This window comes from Aotus nancymaae, unplaced genomic scaffold (assembly GCF_030222135.1).
Source record: "Aotus nancymaae isolate 86718 unplaced genomic scaffold, 86718_ANA_hifiasm-v0.15.2.pri h1tg000155l, whole genome shotgun sequence".
Taxonomy (NCBI): domain Eukaryota; kingdom Metazoa; phylum Chordata; class Mammalia; order Primates; family Aotidae; genus Aotus; species Aotus nancymaae.
In genome coordinates this window covers 270,369-288,615 of record NW_026988570.1, presented here as the reverse complement: position 1 = coordinate 288,615, position 18,247 = coordinate 270,369, and the positions used below count along the sequence as shown (strand labels likewise).

Here is an 18,247-nt window from a genome sequence, read left to right as displayed (position 1 = left end):
TCACTGTTGAAGAAGGTTGTTAAAAATAAAGGAACCCCAAAACCTAAAATGCAATAAAAAATAATAATAAATAAAAATAAAAAAATAAAGAAAGGTAATAGGCCGGGCACGGTGGCTCACACCTGTAATGCCAGCACTTTGGGAGGCCAAGACAGGTGGATGACCTGAGCTCAGGAGTTCAAGACCAGCTTGGCCAATATGGCGAAACCCCGTCTCTACTGAAAATACAAAAATTAGTCAGGCATGGTGGCACATGCCTGTAATCCCCGCTACTCAGGAGGCTGAGGCAGAATTGTTGAACCCAGGAAGAGGTTGCAGTGAGCAGAGATCACGCTACTGCATTCCAGCCTAGGCAACAAAGTGAGACTCCATCTCAAAAAAAAAAAAAAAAAATTGGAAAGGTAGAAAATTGGACTGGAATTAGAGATGCTGCTGTGAAATCATGGTTTCTAATATAAGTAGAAAAATAAATATGTGTAAATTTATACACACATTCCCTAGCTGTGTCTTAAGAAAGCACTAGAAGCAGCAACATTCAGTAGTAATGAGCACATCTAGCATCCAGATACAAAAAACTGGTTTGCAAATACTATTCTCAACTAAAAGGAATCTGAGAAATGGCTGATCTGAGGCCTACAGTGGGAAGATACAAAACAAGCCTGAAGCACCTCTTCCAAACTCATTCAGGTTGCTGCTGGTAGAATTAAGTGGCTTGTGGTTGGATGACCACAATTAAGTGGTTTGTGGTTGGAAATCTCCACTTCTTGTTATCTGCGGGTTGCTCACAGCTACTAGCGGCTGTCCACAAGTCTTAGATACATGGCAGTTTTTACTTCTTCAAGGCTAATAGCAGAAACTCTCTGATGCTTCCTATCTTTGACTTCAGAAAGGGCCCAGCCTCTTTAAAGGGCTCACCTGATTCATTGAGGTCTACCCATGATAATTTCCCCACTTTTTTTAGACTCAAAAGCAACTGATTTGAGACCTTAATTGCATCAAATGTCCAATCTTCATATTTGCCATATAATGTAAATTAATCATGGGAATGAAATCCATCATATTCATAATAATGCCCACATTCAAGAGGAGGGATTATGTAGGTCACGTACATCAGGGAAGAGGAATCCTGGGAGCCATCTTAGAATTCTGCCTATTATTATCCACGAGAGGAGGGGGAAGGGAACCACTTGTTTTCATTGAAAAATCTTCATTATGCTTTTATAATCCATTAATCCATAATAAACTCCATAACTTTATTTCACAGTAAACTTTTATTTAACTATGTACATGTATAACTTCAGTTAAAAATTATATTTAATAGAATCTAAATGTCACTGAGTCAATAAGATTCACCATTTTTTATGTACCTCTAAGAAAACAAGAACCTGCTAATTAAAATGTGAGTATCAATTGTAAAATATATTCCAATTTCAGAGATGTTAAATAATGTGTAGCTCTGAATTACATATATAGTAACTAAAAACATGTCTGTTTTTAGTTTTTTTCATGCCTAGACAAGTTAGAATTTCTTCATTTATTTTTAAATAATGTAAATGAGTGTTACAAATTTCACAGGAATCAACAGCACTTTTAAGGTGAGTTGGGCATCTTGTCCTTCCCTACCCAAACATATACATTCTCCCCTTTCCTCTTAACCCCTCTAAATGTATCTATTCTTCCTAGTTTTCTGCTCCTTGTTATGAAAATAGCCCTCCCCATCTTAATTTCCTTTCACTTCTTGGTCCATTTGGGCTATTATAACAAAAATACCATAGACTAGGTGGCTTAAAGAACACTTATTCCTCAAGTTCTGGAGACTAGGGGAGGTCAAGGTCAAGGTGCTGGCAGATTCAGTGTCTGGTGAGGGCCTGCTTCCTGGTTTGTAGACAGCCATTTTCTTGCTGTGTCCTCACATGGTGGAAAAGAGACAGCTCCCCAGGACCTCTTTTATAAGGGCACTAATCCCACTCATGAGGGCTCCACCCTCATAACCCAATCACCTCCCAAAAGCCCTACCTCCTAATACCATCACTTGGGGAGTTAGGATTTCGACACATGAATTTTGGGGGATGCATACATTGGGTGTATAACACTTCCTTAAACCTATTTTTTAATATGTGTGCTCTTTGCAGGAGCTGAATATAATGAATGCAGTTTTTGGTGAAGAGGTTGGTGAGGGGGAGAAACATGGACTTTGGGAAGAACGTAGATTTGCTTGTTGGTTCACATTTATTAGTTTGCCTATGGCTGCAGGTAGCATAGCATAGAACCCAAATCAAAATGGCTTCAACAATAATGAAAATATATCATTTCAGTTGGCATGACATGAAATCTGAAAGTAGGGTATCTCTCCTGAAAGACTGGTTAAGTTCATGGCTCATTTGTTATCAAGAATTCAGCTTTTCTCCAACTTTCCTCTCTGTCATCTTCAGCTAGCACCCCTTGAAATCTTAAGATAGCTGCCTCTGTTCTGGTGTCATATTTAGACATGGCAATGTTCAACTTCCTCCTTGTGTACTTCAAGAGAAAAGATCACTTTTCCAGAAGTGCACCAGAGGACACGTATCCATATTTCAAGCTTATATCAACTATTGGCAAGAAGAATGGCACTTCCATTATTTGTTGAGACCAGTGGTTTTCAACCTTGGCTGTGCTTTAGAAGCACCTGGGAGCTACTAAAAATTTCATGTCCATATTCCAAGTCAAAAAAATTTTAAAAAGTAAAACATTAGAATTTCTGAAAGTGGGCTCTTGGAATCAGTATTTTTGTTTAAAGCTTCCCACGTAATTCCAATGTGAAGTCAAGGTTGAGAAATACAACATTAGACTCCTGTTGATACAACCCTTCGAGTTGGATCTAGGGGCTCACCCTCCATAAAGCACAAGTCACTCACTTAGGTGAGGGGGATCTTACCAAAATTGGAATTCTGTTAGGAAGGGGAGCAAACATATGTGAGGGTACACAATCAACAATAGAAGCTACAGAGACCTGGGGTGGTAATGCCTTCTTACAGACATGATTTCGACATCTGTAAGTAGCATTGCAGCTATTCTTATTATAATAATCCCTTTTATAAGATTGTAATAGAGACTAAAAATAGATTGCTCACTGCAATCTCAAATTCATGGGCTCATGTGATCCTCCTGCCTCAGACTTCCAAGTAGCTGGGATTCCAGGTGTGCACCTCCATGCTTGGCTAATTTTAAAGATTTGGGGGAAGATGAGATCTTGCTATGTTGCCAAGACTGGTCTCAAAACTTCTGGACTCAAGCGAACCTCTTGCCTTGGCCTCCCAAAGTGCTGTGATGAAAGGTGTGAGCCATTGCACCTGACCTGAAGAAATCCTTGCATGTAACCCCTTCAATGGTTATGCTTACAAGAAACTAGTCAGTGAACGGAGACAATTATGCTGGAAGTCAGGAAACCTATTAAAACAGGGGTCAGTCATTTAACATCTCTGGGTCTGAATTCCTCAAGTTCTACAATTGGACAAAGTCAAAACACCAAAAGGCTGCATACTTGACCTATATTATCTCACCAACTGATAAAAATTGAGTTCCATTATTATGTGGCTTTTAGTAACCAACCATAAAAAGATCCATATGAAACCTGTCACACAAAATTTTAGAAATGAGAATTCTTCCCATTTTATTCAGTGATTTCCATAATGAAGACCCACATAAATATTGTTTTTATGAAATTATTAAGAGAGGTTTTGCCTCCCACCTCCCTTCTGCTAATGAGAGGTAAGTAGTTCATCACTTTATCCTTTATGCTTTGGCTTTAAAGAAAGTCAAGGATAAATTTAATAGAGCCATGATAACCATGCTGGCCAAATAAATCTGTGCAGATTTTTCCCATACAGCCTTCTTGCTTTATTTCTCCTGGTCTGAATTTTTCAGACCGATTATGATTTTATGTATGTTATATATGCTTGAAGCTGCATCAAGGGTCAGTGAGATTTACTTCACAGGAGGAAACCAAGGAGAGCAGAGGGGAGCAGAGGGAAGTATGAAGCTTGGCCTGGTATGGCTGCAATGGCCAGGTGATAGAGCACTTTGGAAACCAGGCAGACAAATGGCTTTTGGTTCAGTGGGGGCACGGCTGAAGCAGTATACTTGGAAATCTGCTCTGAGAAACCAGAGCAAACTGTACAGAGGAAATGGGAGAATGGAAGCCGGCGATTGGCTGGAAGGTGCTCTCATAACCCTATGGCTGCTTTGACAACACAGGACAATTTCATGAGAATCTCTCTCTCCTAACTTGATTCAACACAAGTTAAGATATTTCACTGACATAGGTATGCTTGTCTCTTAAAACAATTATTTTAAAAATAAGAGGTTTTTAACATTCTCTATTTGACTTCTGAGTCTCTCAAACCTCTGCTTGGTCTTTTAAGTTTACAAGTGAGATGGGTACTGCCTCAGGAATATAAGAATTGTTTTTTTCCCCCTTATATATAAACTTTATATATAAAATTCATACTTCATAAGTATCAAACTATACATGAAGTAATATTAGGAAATAAACTGCTAGATTGTAGTATAAGATTAATTACAAATACTGACAAGACTCATGAAAATTTAAAAATTAAGTATTCCTATTTATTCGCTTTTTATGCAATGAATTGCATTATCCACCTTATAAGGTTGTTATGAGACTTAAATAAGAAGTGCCTTGCCCTCCTCCCTAGCCACAGCTGGGAAGTAAACCAATCAACCTGGGTAGACAGCAAAAGGGCACTGAGAGATGACTTGCTCTCCGCCCCTCAGTTTCCTGCTTCTAAGGGCCTAGGATTTATCCTTGTTTCCTGCTTTCTTTGGTCTTGTCTGACAAACCTTTGCTTGGAGTATATGCAATTCCCTTTCTTGCTTTAGTGGGATTAGATGGCAATGAAAATAACTTTAATTCCTATTTTCAAACAGGACTTTGCTAAGATGTATCACTAGCTTTGGTGTACTCTGTATGTCCAGCAAGTTGGTAATACTATTGCTTTTCCCAGCAATAAAACAATATAATGACAACAGTTTCCATTTCATGGTATTTATCTAATAATAAATACTACTATATAAAACTGCATATTTAGAATCTCATTATTTGTACTTGGAACATTTTGCATTTGAATCTTGTGTTAATGATACCATCACACTCCTAAAGTTGATACTGCACACAAGTATTTAATCTGACTACAGTTATAAACCAATGAGAAAGATAAATATGCTTATATTTTAACAATAGAAACATTAGGAACTCCAAATCTAGAAGTGGTATAGTAAGAGATATTGTTTCCCTTTATTTATAATGGTAAGAAACTGGAAATAAATGTCTAACAATAGGAAACTGGTTTTTAAAAAATCATAGAACCGTAATTTAAGCCATAAAATGAAACTGTGAACAACCATTGAAACTATGTTGTGAAAGTATTTAATGACATAAAGAGAACTAACTGTTTTTACGGTCCATCTACCAATCTCTCCTCAAACTCCTCTACCTCTTCACCCACCCTCACTCAGCCTAACCTTGCTTCCTATTTTACTAAGGAAATTCAATCAATCAGAAGAGGTTTCTACAATTTACTATGACATTTACCCACCAGCCAGCATCTCTGCCATACATGCTCCTCTCCTATTCCAATGGCTGGAATGTCTCAGTGAAGACCAAGCGCTTCACTTGTACATTAAATCCCAGCTCTCTGTCCCATCCATTATGGAAGCTGCATATCATCCCAATCACACAAGAGGGCACTCTGACTGAGGAATGTTGTAAACTATTCCAAATCACCAGTCTTGAACAGTCTTGAACAGGCATGGGCGTAAATACTCGTCATCTGTACAATGCTACCTACAGAAGAAAACAGAAAACAAAAGCACATCAGCTCATGGAAATTACCAACTTATCCGCCCTTATTCCCTACTCCCTGCTCCCCTCTTCCAAAACAAAAACAAAAACATACAGCTGAAGAAAACAATTAAGCAAAAATCCACACTGAATTAAATACCCCTCTTTGGGAAAATTAAGTAACATTCTGAATTGAAATTCAAAAACTAAGATTAGAACTGAACAAAAAAAAATAAATAATGAGACAAGAGTTGACTACCTCAGAAATGATAAACAAGAAAAAAATTATATTACAAATGAAGACTACAAGAAAGAATAAATTTGAATGGAAACATGATAAATATTATCGGGCAAAAGCAGAAAAAGAACAAAAAATGAGATGAAAAAAGAAAAATTTAATAGAAAATAAAGAAAACACATTATAGAGAAAGAAACAGTAACAATAAAAGACATAAACTAATCCAAATATTTGGTCATTTCAATAAATGTGAATGGTCTTAATCCACTTATCAAAAGAAAAAGATTTTTGGTTTAGCCTGTAGAGCAAAACCCAACTACAAGAAACAAATCTAAAAATTATTAGGTTCGTTTCTTGTAGTTCCAAAACTACAAGAAACAAGAAACAAACCTAAAAATTATTCAGAAAAGCTAAAAATAGGCCAGGCATGGTGGCTCACACCTGTAATCCCAGCACTTTGGGAGGCCAAGGCAGCCAGATCACTTGAGGTCAGGAGTTGGAGACCAGCCTGACCAACATAGTGAAACCCCATCTCTATAAAAATACAAAAAAATTAGCTGGGCATGGTGGCGTGCGCCTGTAGTCCCAGCTACTGAGGAGGCTGAGGCAGGAGAATTGCCTGAACCTGGGAGGTGGAGGTTGCAGTGAGCCGAGATTGTGCCACTGCACTCCAGCCTGGTGCCTGGCAACAGAGTGAGACTCTGTCTCAAAAAAAAAAAAAAAAAATAGCTGGACGTGGTGGCACATGCCTGTAATTCCAGCTATTCAGGAGGCTGAGACACGAGACTCACTTGAACCCAGGAGGCAGAGGTAGCAGTGAGCAGAGATCATGCCACTTCACTCAAGCCTAGACAACAAAGCGAGACTCCGTCTCAAAAAAAAAAAGAAGAGAAAATAAAAGCCAAAAATAAAGTGATGAGTGAATGAATATTAAAAGCAAATGGAAACAAATTTTCAAGTTGCAGTACAGAATCTGAAACCACATCAATGAACTTTTTATACTGTTAGGTTAAAATCCATTGGTCTTTGTATGTTGGATAGATGCTTTATGCATGTATAATTGTTTTATTTGGAAAGTATCAGTTCACTAATCTATGGAGATCTTCCACGTTTCATTACATAGTACAGTGTTTTAAAAAATCACATTCTTTAATGAATCTTGCCAAAAAAGTCTTTAGGTACAGGAAAGCTTTCAAGGTCACAGGGACAGGTCGAATGTTCTAAAATTATAATTTTTGCTTAAAAGCTTGAATTTTATCATTAACAACAAATATTTTCAGTTGTCCTCAAAGTTCAGGGTCACTCTGTTCATTTGTGAAAAAGTTGCTGTCAAACATCTATATCTGAAAAAAAATTGTCCCTCAGTTTTGATTGTTTGTTTGAGTTTGGGTTTGTATGTGTGTCTGGTTTCTTGTGTTTTGTTTCATTTTTGGTAGAGACAGGGTCTTATTGTGTTACCCAGGCTGGACCTGAATTCAAACTCCTGCCTCTACCTCCCAAGCAGCTGGGATTATAGGCTCATACCAGCACACTCAGCTCTCAGTTGTTCTTTCAAGTAAAAATAGCAGTCATGAAAAACAACTCATTCAGCTTGCAACTCAGGTAACAGCACACACACTTTTCCTTAGGAGTACAGTTGCAGAAGTACTTTATATATCTTCCCATTCTGCTAGGCATAATGCTGAAAAGACTGTATGAATTGAGGTTTAATAACATTAATAATTGTTACTGCTTCATCAAGGACATTCTTAAATGAACCTTTCCCCAAAGACAGATGTTTTCAGAGGGGAACTCTACTCAAGGTTTAGAAACCAGGCAATCTCAATGGAACATAAACTCTTCCAGTGGAAATGCCTCTACTGTTTGCCCTATTGAGTATGGTGCTTTCTTATTAAGGTGTATTTTATCATGTTTAAAAAAGTATCTCCCCCAATGATCTTCTATGCAGAAAACCTCAACACACAAAAATCAGGTGTATTTCTACACACTAACAATGAACAATCTAAAAAGGAAATTAAAACAATTCAATTTACAATAGTCAAAAAGAGTAAAATGCAGTTGACTCTTGAACAACACAAGTTTGAACTGTACAAATCCACTTACATATAGATGTTTTTTAATACATACAATGAAACATTTTTTGAAGATTTGCTACAATTTGGAAAAATATATGTAGAGATAAGAATCTATTTATGTGTTAATCATCTGTTTATGTTAGTGGTAAGGCTTCCCGTCAATAGCAGGCTATTAGTAGTTATGATTTTGAGGAGTGAAAAGTTATATGCAGATTTTTGACTGCACAAAGGGCCAGTAACTCTAATTTCTCTGTTGTTCAAGGGCCAAATGTACTTAGGAATTAATTTAACCAAGGAAGTGAAACTTGTATAATAAAAACTATAAAACATTGCTGAAAAAAAATCAAAGGCACATAAATAAATGAAAAGACACCCCAGCCGGGTGCGGTGGCTCACGCCTGTAATCCCAGCACTTTGGGAGGCCAAGGCGGGTGGATCACGAGGTCAGTCAACATGGTGAAACCCCGTCTCTACTAAAAATACAAAAAAATTAGCTGGGCACGGTGGCACGTGGCTGTAATCCCAGCTACTCAGGAGGCTGAGGCAGGAGAACCACCTGAACCCAGGAGGTGGAGGTTGCGTGAGCTGAGATTGTGCCATTGCACTCCAGCCTGAGTAACAAGAGCAAAACTCCGTCTCAAAAAAAAAAAAAAAAGAAAAGACACCCCAAGTTAATGGACTGGAAGATAATATTGTTAAGATTTATTACACTCAAAGCAAGCTACATATTCAATGCAATCTCTATTAACTTCAAATTGATGTTTCTTTCCAGAAATAGAATAATCTGTCTTAAAATTCATATGGAATATCAAGGGACAAATAGCCTAGACATTTTTTGAAAAAGAACCAATTTGAGGGACTCACATTTCCTGAGTTCAAGTTAATACGAAGTGATAGTAATCAAAACGGAATGCTAAAAGCTTAAAACATAGACATATAGAGCAATGGAACAAAATAGAGAGGCTAGAAATAAACCCTCACATCTATGGTAAATAACTGCTGACAAAAGTACCAAGACCATTCAATGAAGGAAGGACAGTCTTTCAACAAATGATGCTAGGAAAACTGGATCTCCTCATGAAGAATAATGAAGTTGGACCACTGTCTTAGACAACATACACAAAATAAATCAAAAACCTAAATGTAAGAGCTAAACCTATAAAGCTCCTAGAGGAAAACATAAGGGAAAGTCTTCACAACACTGGATTTGAACATAATTTCTTGGATATGACATCAAAGGCACAGATAATAAATGAAAAAATAGATTAAAATTGGACTTCATGAAAATTAAAAATTATTGGGACATCAAAGAACACTATCAACAGAATAAAAAGACAACCTACAGAATGGGAGAAAATACTTGCAAATCATGTATCTCATTAGTGATTAACACCCAGAATCTACAGAGAACTCTTAAAACTCAACAACAAAAAAGGAAGTAACCCAATTCAAAAATGGGCAAAGACTTGAATAGATATTTCTCCAACGATTATATGAATGGCCAATAAACACATAGACGCTCAATATCACTAACTGTATATCAAAACCATGAGATGCTACCTCACATCCATTAAGATGACTATTCTTTAAAAACACACACACAACAGGCCAGGCGTGGTGGCTCATCCCTGTAATCCCAGCACTTTGGGAAGCCAAGATGGGTCGATCACTTGAGATCAGGAGCTCGAGACCAGTCTGGTCAACATGGTGAAACCCCATCTCTACTAAAATACAAAAATTAGCTGGGTGTGGTGGTACACCTGTAATCCCAGCTACTCAGGAGAGTGAGGCAGGAAAATCACTTGAACCCAGGAGGCAGAGGTTGCAGTGAGCTGAGATCAAGCCACTGCACTCAAGCCTGGGTGAGAGAACAACTCTGTCTCAAAACAAAACACATATACAACAAACAGAGTAAGTGTTGACAAGGATGTGGAGAAATTGAAGGAGGCTTTGTGCATTATTGGTGGGGATGTAAAATGATACAGCCACTGCAGAAAACAGGCACAAAAAAATCCTCTGACCTCAGCTTCCCAAGTAGCTGGGACTACAGGCATGCACCACCATACCCAGTCAATTTTTCTATTTTTTGTAGAGGTAGGGTTTCACCATGTTGCTCAGGCTGGTCTCGAACTGCTGGGCTCAAGTGATTTGCCTGCCTCAGACACCAAAATTATTGGGTTTACAGGTGTGAGCCACCATACTTGACTCAAGCTTTGTTCTTTTTGCTCAGACTGCCTTAGCTATTTGGGCTCTTTTTTTGTTCCATATGAATTTTAAAATATATTTTTCTAGTTCTATAAAGAATGTTATTGGGAGTTTGATAGGAATAGCATTGAATCTATAAATTGCTTTTGGTAGTATGGCCATTTTAATAATACTGATGCTTCTCATCCATGACCATGGAATGTTTTTCCATTTGTTTGTCATCTCTGATTTCTTTGAGCTGTGTTTTGTAATTCTTGTTGTAGAGTCCTCTTTGGTTAGCTATATTTTTGTTGTGGTTATTGTGAATGGGACTGCATTTTTGATTTGGCTCTCTGCTTGGCTGTTGTTGGTATATAGGAATGGTACACCTACAAAATCAAAATGCTACACCTATAAAAATCAGCAATCTTTGTACATTGATTTTATATCCTGAAACTTTGCTGAAGCTATTTATTAGATCCAGGAACCTCTAGGTGGAGACAACAGGGTTTTTTAGGTATAGAACCATATCATCTGTGAACAAATAGTTTGACTTTCTCTCTTCCTATTTGGATGCCTTTTACTTCTCTTACCTGATTGCTCTGACTAGGACTTCCAGTATTACATTGAACAGGAGTGGTGAGAGAGGGTATCCTTGTCTTAATACAGTTTTAAAGGGGAATGATTACAGCTTCTGCCCATTCAGTATGATGGTGGCTGTGAGTTGTTCATAAATGGCTCTATTTTGAGGTATGCTCCTTCAATGATTAATTGGTTGAGGGTTTTTAACATGAAGGAATGTTGAATTTTATCAAAAGCCCTTTCTGCATCTATTGATAGGTGGTTTTTCAGTTTTATGTGGTGAATCACAATTATTGATTTGTTTATGTTGAACCAAATTTGCATCCCAAGAATAGTCTTCTTGATCATGGTGAATTAGCTTTTTGATGTGCTGCTGGATTTTGTTTGCTAATTTTTTGTGGAGGATTTTTGCATCTATGTTCATCAAGGATATCAGCCTGAATTTGTTTGTGTGTGTGTGTGTGTGTGTGTGTGTAAGTATGTGTGTTTGTCTCTGCCAAATTTTGGTATAGGGATGATGCTGGCCTCATAAAATGAGTTTGGGAGGAGCCCTTCCTCCTCAATTTTTGGAAAAGTTTCAGTATGAATGTACCAGCTTTTCCTTTTACATCTGGTAGAATTCAGCTGTGAAAGTGTCTGGTCCTGGTCTTTCTCTAGTTGATAGGCTTTTTACTACTCATTCAATTTTGGAACTCATTATTGGTCTGTTCAGGGATTCAATCTGTTCCTGATTCAATCTTGGGAAGTTGTATGTTTCCAGGAATTTATCAATTTCTTCTAGATTTTCTAGCTTGTATGTATAGAGGTGTTCATGATAGTCGCTGGGGGTTTTTGGATTTTTGTGGGATCAGTGGTGACGTCCCCTTTGTCATTTCTGATTGTGTTTATTTGGATCTTCTCTTTTTTCCTTTATTCATCTAGGTAGCACTCTATCTATCTTATTAATTCTTTCAAAGAACCAGCTCCTAGATTCATTTCTTACTTAATGGTTTTTCACACCTCAATTTCCCTTTTTTTTTCTTTCCCATCCAGGGTTCTGACACACCTCAATTTCCTTCAGTTCAGCACTGATTTCGGTGGCTATCTAAGTCACTTCGCATGTCTTGTCTTCTCCTAGCCTTGGGCTGGTTTGCTCTTGTTTCTCTGGTTCCTCTAAGTGTGATGTTATGTTGTTAATTTGAGTTCTAACTTTTTGATGCGGGCATTTAGTGCTATAAACTTTCCTCTTAACACCGCTCTGGCTGTGTCCCAGAGATTCTGACATTTTATATCTTTTTTCTCATTAAAGAATTTGTTGATTTCTACCTTAATTTCATTATTTACCCAGAAATTCAGGAACATGTTAATTGTTTTGAGTGATTTTCTCAGTATTGATTTTTATTTTTCTTGCATAATGATCTGAGAGTGTGAGTGGGATGATTTGGGTTTTTTAAAAAAATTTGCTGAGGATTATTTCATGCCTGGTTGTATGGTCATTTTTAGAGTATATGTCATGTGCATACGAGCAGAATGTATATTCTGCTGTTTTTGGGTGGAAAGTTCTGTAGACGTCTATTAGGTCCATTTGGTTAAGTATAGAGTTCAGGTCCCAAACATCCTGGTTACTTTTCTGCCTCAATGATCTAATACTGTGGGTGGAGTGTTGTCTCCCACTATTATTGTGTGGTTATTTAAGTCACTTTATAGGTCTTTAAAAATCTTTGTTAAAGTCTGTTTTGTCTGAGATTGGAATACAGCCAAGATTGTGCCACTGCACTCCAACCTAGGCAACAGAGAGCATGGTGACTCATGCCTATAGTCCCAGCACTTTGGGAGGCTGAGGTACATGGATCACCTGAGGTCAGGAGTTCAAGAACAACCTGGCCAACATGGTGAAACCCCATCTCTACTAAAAATACAAAAATTAGCCGAGTGTGGTGGCATGCACCTGTCATCCCAGCTACTCAGGAAGCTGAGGCAGGAGAATCGCTTGAACCCAGGAGATGCTGGTTGCAGTGAGCTGAGACTGTGCCACTGCACCCCAGCCTAGATAAAAGAGCGAGACTCCATCTCAAAAAAAAAAAAAAAGAAAATCTTTTTATAATACAGAATTCAAAAGGATTATAAGACGATACTATAAACAAATTTAGGCCAACAAAATAGACAACTTAGATGAAACAGCAAAATTAATAGAAAGATACAAATTACCAAAGATGATTTAAAAAAAAAATCTGAATAAACTTATAACAAGGACAGAAATTGAATCTGTTTTGTAAAATCTTCTAATTTAAAAAAAAAAAAAAAAAAAAAAAAAAAAAAAAAAAGCTTAGGTCCAGTTGTCTGACTGGTGAATTAAAGGAGAAATAACAACAATTTTGCATGAATTCTTCCAGAAAATAGAGGAAGCGGGAACACCTTTCAACTCATTTTAGGACGCCAGTACTACCGTAATACGAAAGCCAGAAAAAGACCGCACAAGAAAAGAAAGCTACACGTGAATACCCCTCATAATGAAAAAGATGCAAAATTCCTTAATAAAATATTAGCAAATGAAATCTAATAATAAATTACCAAGTGGGGTTTATCTCAAGAATGCAAGATTTGTTTTACAACTAATATATTATGTGAATAGAATAAGGGGAAAAATTATATGGTCATCTCAACAGATGCAGAGAAATCATCTGATAAAACCCAAGATTCATCCATGATAAAAGTGATCAAAAAACTAGAAATGTGAGAACTTCCTTGAACTAGAGTATCGATAAAAACCTACAGCTAAAATCATATGTAATGGTAAAAGACTGAATGTTTCTGCCAAATACCAGGACAAAGGCAACATTATCTGCTCTCGCTTCTATTTAACCTTGTATAGGAGGTTCCAGTCAGTGAAATTAGGCACAAAAAGACATAAAAAGCATCTAGGTTAGAAAAGAAGAGGTAAAACTGTCTTTATTCTCAGATAACATAATCCTATACATACAAATTCCTAAGGAATACACACACACGCACACACACAAAATAAAACCTACTAGAGCTAATAAATGAATTCAAAGTCTTGGGAAACAAGATCAAAACCAAAAATAAATTCTATTTCTACATACTACCAGCGATCAATCTAAAAATAAAGTTTAAGTGACAATTCCATTCAACAGCATCAAGCACAATATGTAGGAATAAATTAACAAAAAAGTGTACACTATACATTTGTACAATGAAAATTATAAAACTGAGAGAAAATGAAGATCTAAATAAATGGAGAGACATTTCATACTCATAGATCAGAATTCTATGTGCAATTCTCCACAGATTCTATGCAATCCCTATCAAAATGTCAGCACAGGTTTTTTGCAGAAATTTACAAGCTGATCCTAAAACTTATATGGAAAAGCAAAAGATCCAGAGTAGCCAAAACAATCTTTGAAAAGTAGAAGAAAGCTAGATAGCTTACACTTCCTTATTTCAAAACTTAGTACAAAGCTATCAAGACACTGTGATAGTATATAAGGACACACATATAGACATCAAAGGAACACAACTTAGTGCAGAAATAAATCCATACATTTATAGTCAGTTGATTTTTGACAAAGGCGTGAAGGCAAGTCAGGAAAATGGGAGTTTTTTAAAAAAATGGTGCTGGTGACCAGGCATGGTGGCTCACCTCTGTAATCCCAGCACTTTGGGAGGCCAACGTGGGCAGATCACCTGAGGTCAGGAGTTCAAGACGAGCCCGGCTAACATGGTGAAATTCCGTCTCTACTAAAAATACAAAAATTAGTCAGGCATGGTGGTGCACGACTGTAGTCCCAGCTACTAGGGATGCTGAGTCATGAGAATCACTTGAACCTCTGGGAGGCAGAGGTTGGCAGTGAGCCAAGACTGTGTCACTGCACTCCAGCCTGGAAACAGACTCTGTCTCAAAAAAAAAAAGGTACTGAGACAATTGGGTACCTACATGCAAAAAAAGTTTCACCCTTAACTCACACAATTCCTAAAAACTAACTCAAAATGAATCATAGACATAAACACAAGAGCTAAAACTAGAAATTTTTAGAAGAAAACTTAAGAGCAAATCTTGTGACTTTGTGTCAGGCAATGAATTCTTAGACACAACACGGAAAGCATGATCCATAAAAGACAAAACTGATAAACCATACTATATCGAAATGAAAATTTTCATGCTTCAAAAGATACCATTAATAAAATAAAAAGACAAGTTACAGATTGGGACAAGGTATTTGCAAATCATATATCTAATAAAGGATCTGTATCCAATATATATAAAAAACTCCTAAACCTCAGTAATAAGAAAACAATCTAATTTTAAAATGGGCAGATATCTAAACTGACTAATGGCCAATAAGCACATGAAAAGATGTTCATAGTCATTAGAGAAAAGAAAATTACTACTGGAAAAGCTATAATCAAGATGACTGATAGTAACAAGTGTTGCTCTGGCAATTAATACATACTGGAGAAAAAGACAAATGGAGAAGAACTGACATCCCCGGAGACAGACCTTCAGTTCTTCACTTGATGGAAACTTGATATATACCAACGGGGACATTACAGGTTAGTGGGGAAAGGGCAGTCTTTTTAATTAAATAATGCTTGGGAGATTGGTTATCCGTATAGGAAAATGGGAAGAAAAAAATAATAATAATAATATAAGGCCTCCATCTGATACCATTTTTAAAAAGTCAATTAGTATTATTTTTTCCTTTCTCCCTGGAGTTATAGCTATACTCTTTTTTCATTCATTCTAGCAGTTCCTCCCACACATAAAGTACAAAAGGTAGAGTATAGTTTCCTTCTCCTTGACTTTGGGCTTGGCCACATGACTTACTTTAGCCAATGGGTTATAAGTAAATGTGCTGTAAACATGGCTTTGCCCTCTTGAGTTTCTGCCAACATCATGAGAAGAACGGGCCCCAGCTAGCCCACTGGTCCCAGGAGAATTAGACAAGAATGGGGCAGAACTGTCCCAGCAAATCTGCCATATGAAACAGAGCCAACCCAACCAAGAACAGACAAGATCAGCCAACTCCCAGTCAATCTATATATGCATAAAAAGTAAGTTTTTTTGTGTGTTATTCACTACTGAGAGCCTTGTGGTTGTTTTTGCTATGCACCATTACTGTACCAACTATTAACACAATTCCCAAAGGATGAAAATATAAATGTATAACACAAAGCTCCAAAACTTAAAAAAAAAAATTAAATTACTTTACAGCCTCATGATAAAGAATTTCTTAAATGAGACACAAAACATAAAACTAACCAGAAACAAACAGATTACCAAAATAAGTCATTCTACTCACTGAGATGCCTCAAAAAAAAAAAAATTGTAGACTTCCAACAAAATGGGAGAAGGCCTGCCACACATAACTCATAAAGAATTATATAAATACATAAGAAATCAATCTATAAAGGACAGTTAGACCAATAAAAACATGAGCAAAAGACATTAACAGGCATTTCACCAAAGATGAAACTCAAAAGCCAGTAAGCATAAGAAAAGATGCTGTACTTCATGCAAATTAAGTTAAGAAATTGTATTTTAAATCCACTAAACTGGTTAAAAAAAATTCGAGTATTGATAGCATGAAGTATGGGCAAATGTAGAATAATAGGAGTTCTACACAGTTTGCAGGAGTATAAACTGATACAACTACTTGAAAAAACTGATATTATATTAAATTTTATGATGATATAATTCTACTCCTTGTCACATACTGTGGATAACCTGTGCACATTCATACCAAGAGGTATGTACATGGATATTTACAACAAGACTTTGTATTTTTAAAAATTGAAAATAACCTAAATATTAATAGTAGAATGACTAAATAACAGAAACATAGAATGAAATGTTATATAGGAGTAAAAATGAATGACAGCTGCATGCATCTACACGAATGAATAATGTTGAGTGAAAACAGCCATGGCATCAATTAATACAGAGAGTATGATACAGTCTAAATAAAATCCAAACATAAGCAAAACTAAATATATTGTTTTGTGAATTGTACATATTTGGTAAATCTACAAAGAGACACAAGAGGAGAATAAAAATATACATGACAGACAAGCCCACACAAGGAAGCAGGCTGATGTAGATCCATATAGGTATATAAATATATCAAATATTTTATAATTATTTTTTAGTGCCAGAGAAAGAAGAAAAATACTTCTATTTGAGAAAATGGAAAAAGCCCTATTGAGGCTGACATGCCAACTTCTGGAGATGTTCAAAGGAAAAAAATGTGGTAAATTCTAATTTTACCTTTTATGTCTATTTTATTTACATGACGTCTTTTCAGTATCCAAAACCTAATATGAAAAGAAAATCACATAATAATTTTTATGCATTCATGTCTAATTCACGTATACTGTCATACTATTATAATTTTCAAATTATTCTTACTACTACAGGAACTGTAAAACTTATTTTATATATATCACTTTTCCATATCTATTTCATACAAATAAACAACTAAATATTTGGTACAACTTCTAATTCCACATTAAACTTCATTCATATTTTCAACCTAAAAATATCTATAAACAAGAACTTTTGGCTTCATAATATTTACATATGCTCAATGGAACATTTTGCCACAAGATCGTATGGTTGCTTTCAAAAGACTTTTATTTTCATGTATACTCAGATTGAATTTTTAAGAGACTAGCTCCAACTAACATGAGAAATAAAAGAATACAAATGACTGTAATTTTTCAATAACCTTTTCTCACAGACTGAAAGAATATCTGAAGAAAACATTTTGAAATTACTTAACTATTCTTTGACGTAATTCTAGAATGTTTATAAACCCATAACTTGTAACTTTCCTTCCAAGACTCTTCATAACAGGAATACTATTTCTCTTATTTGATTTGTTTTATTTAGCTTAGCTTAGCTATTAAAATGGCTAATCACACTGAAGATTTTACGAACATTCCAACTTAAATCAGCAATGAATATACATCTTCCTTTCAGCTGCAAGGAAACATATACAAATGAAAAATATTTAAACTGAATCCTTAAATTATCAGTCCTAATATATCCCATATGCTAATCTATGAAGTACTCTCCTTAATTATCTTCAAATGCTCATCCTTAGTTCAAATATATTCCTTAAAAAAGAAAAAAAAAGATTAAAAATTATACTCACTTTAGCCAACAATTCTTGTGTTTCAGGAGTCAATGGAGCATGAGAAAACTTGCAATAGTCTCCCTGATAACATTTTGTTCCTGTATGGTAAAACTTACAAGGATATTCATGTAACACAAGTGTTAAGGAAGAGAACAATTTTAATCCAACTGAAATAATGTTACTAATTTAATGAGAC

The 18,247-nt window shown here is 36.1% G+C and overlaps 1 protein-coding gene across 1 annotated transcript in view; it reads right to left on the bottom strand.

The window, feature by feature from the left end:
• Positions 1-5,158: 5,158 nt before the first annotated feature.
• The window catches only part of ZC3H8 (zinc finger CCCH-type containing 8), a 37,751-nt gene continuing 24,662 nt past the window's right edge, over positions 5,159-18,247 (bottom strand). The window contains exons 7-9 of the mRNA XM_021673630.2: positions 18,070-18,179; positions 17,181-17,227; positions 5,159-5,842 (exon numbers count right to left, since the gene is read on the bottom strand). Coding sequence (XP_021529305.1) covers positions 17,195-17,227; positions 18,070-18,179 — 143 coding nt within the window. The 3' untranslated portion in view covers positions 5,159-5,842; positions 17,181-17,194. The remainder of the gene's footprint in view (positions 5,843-17,180; positions 17,228-18,069; positions 18,180-18,247) is intronic.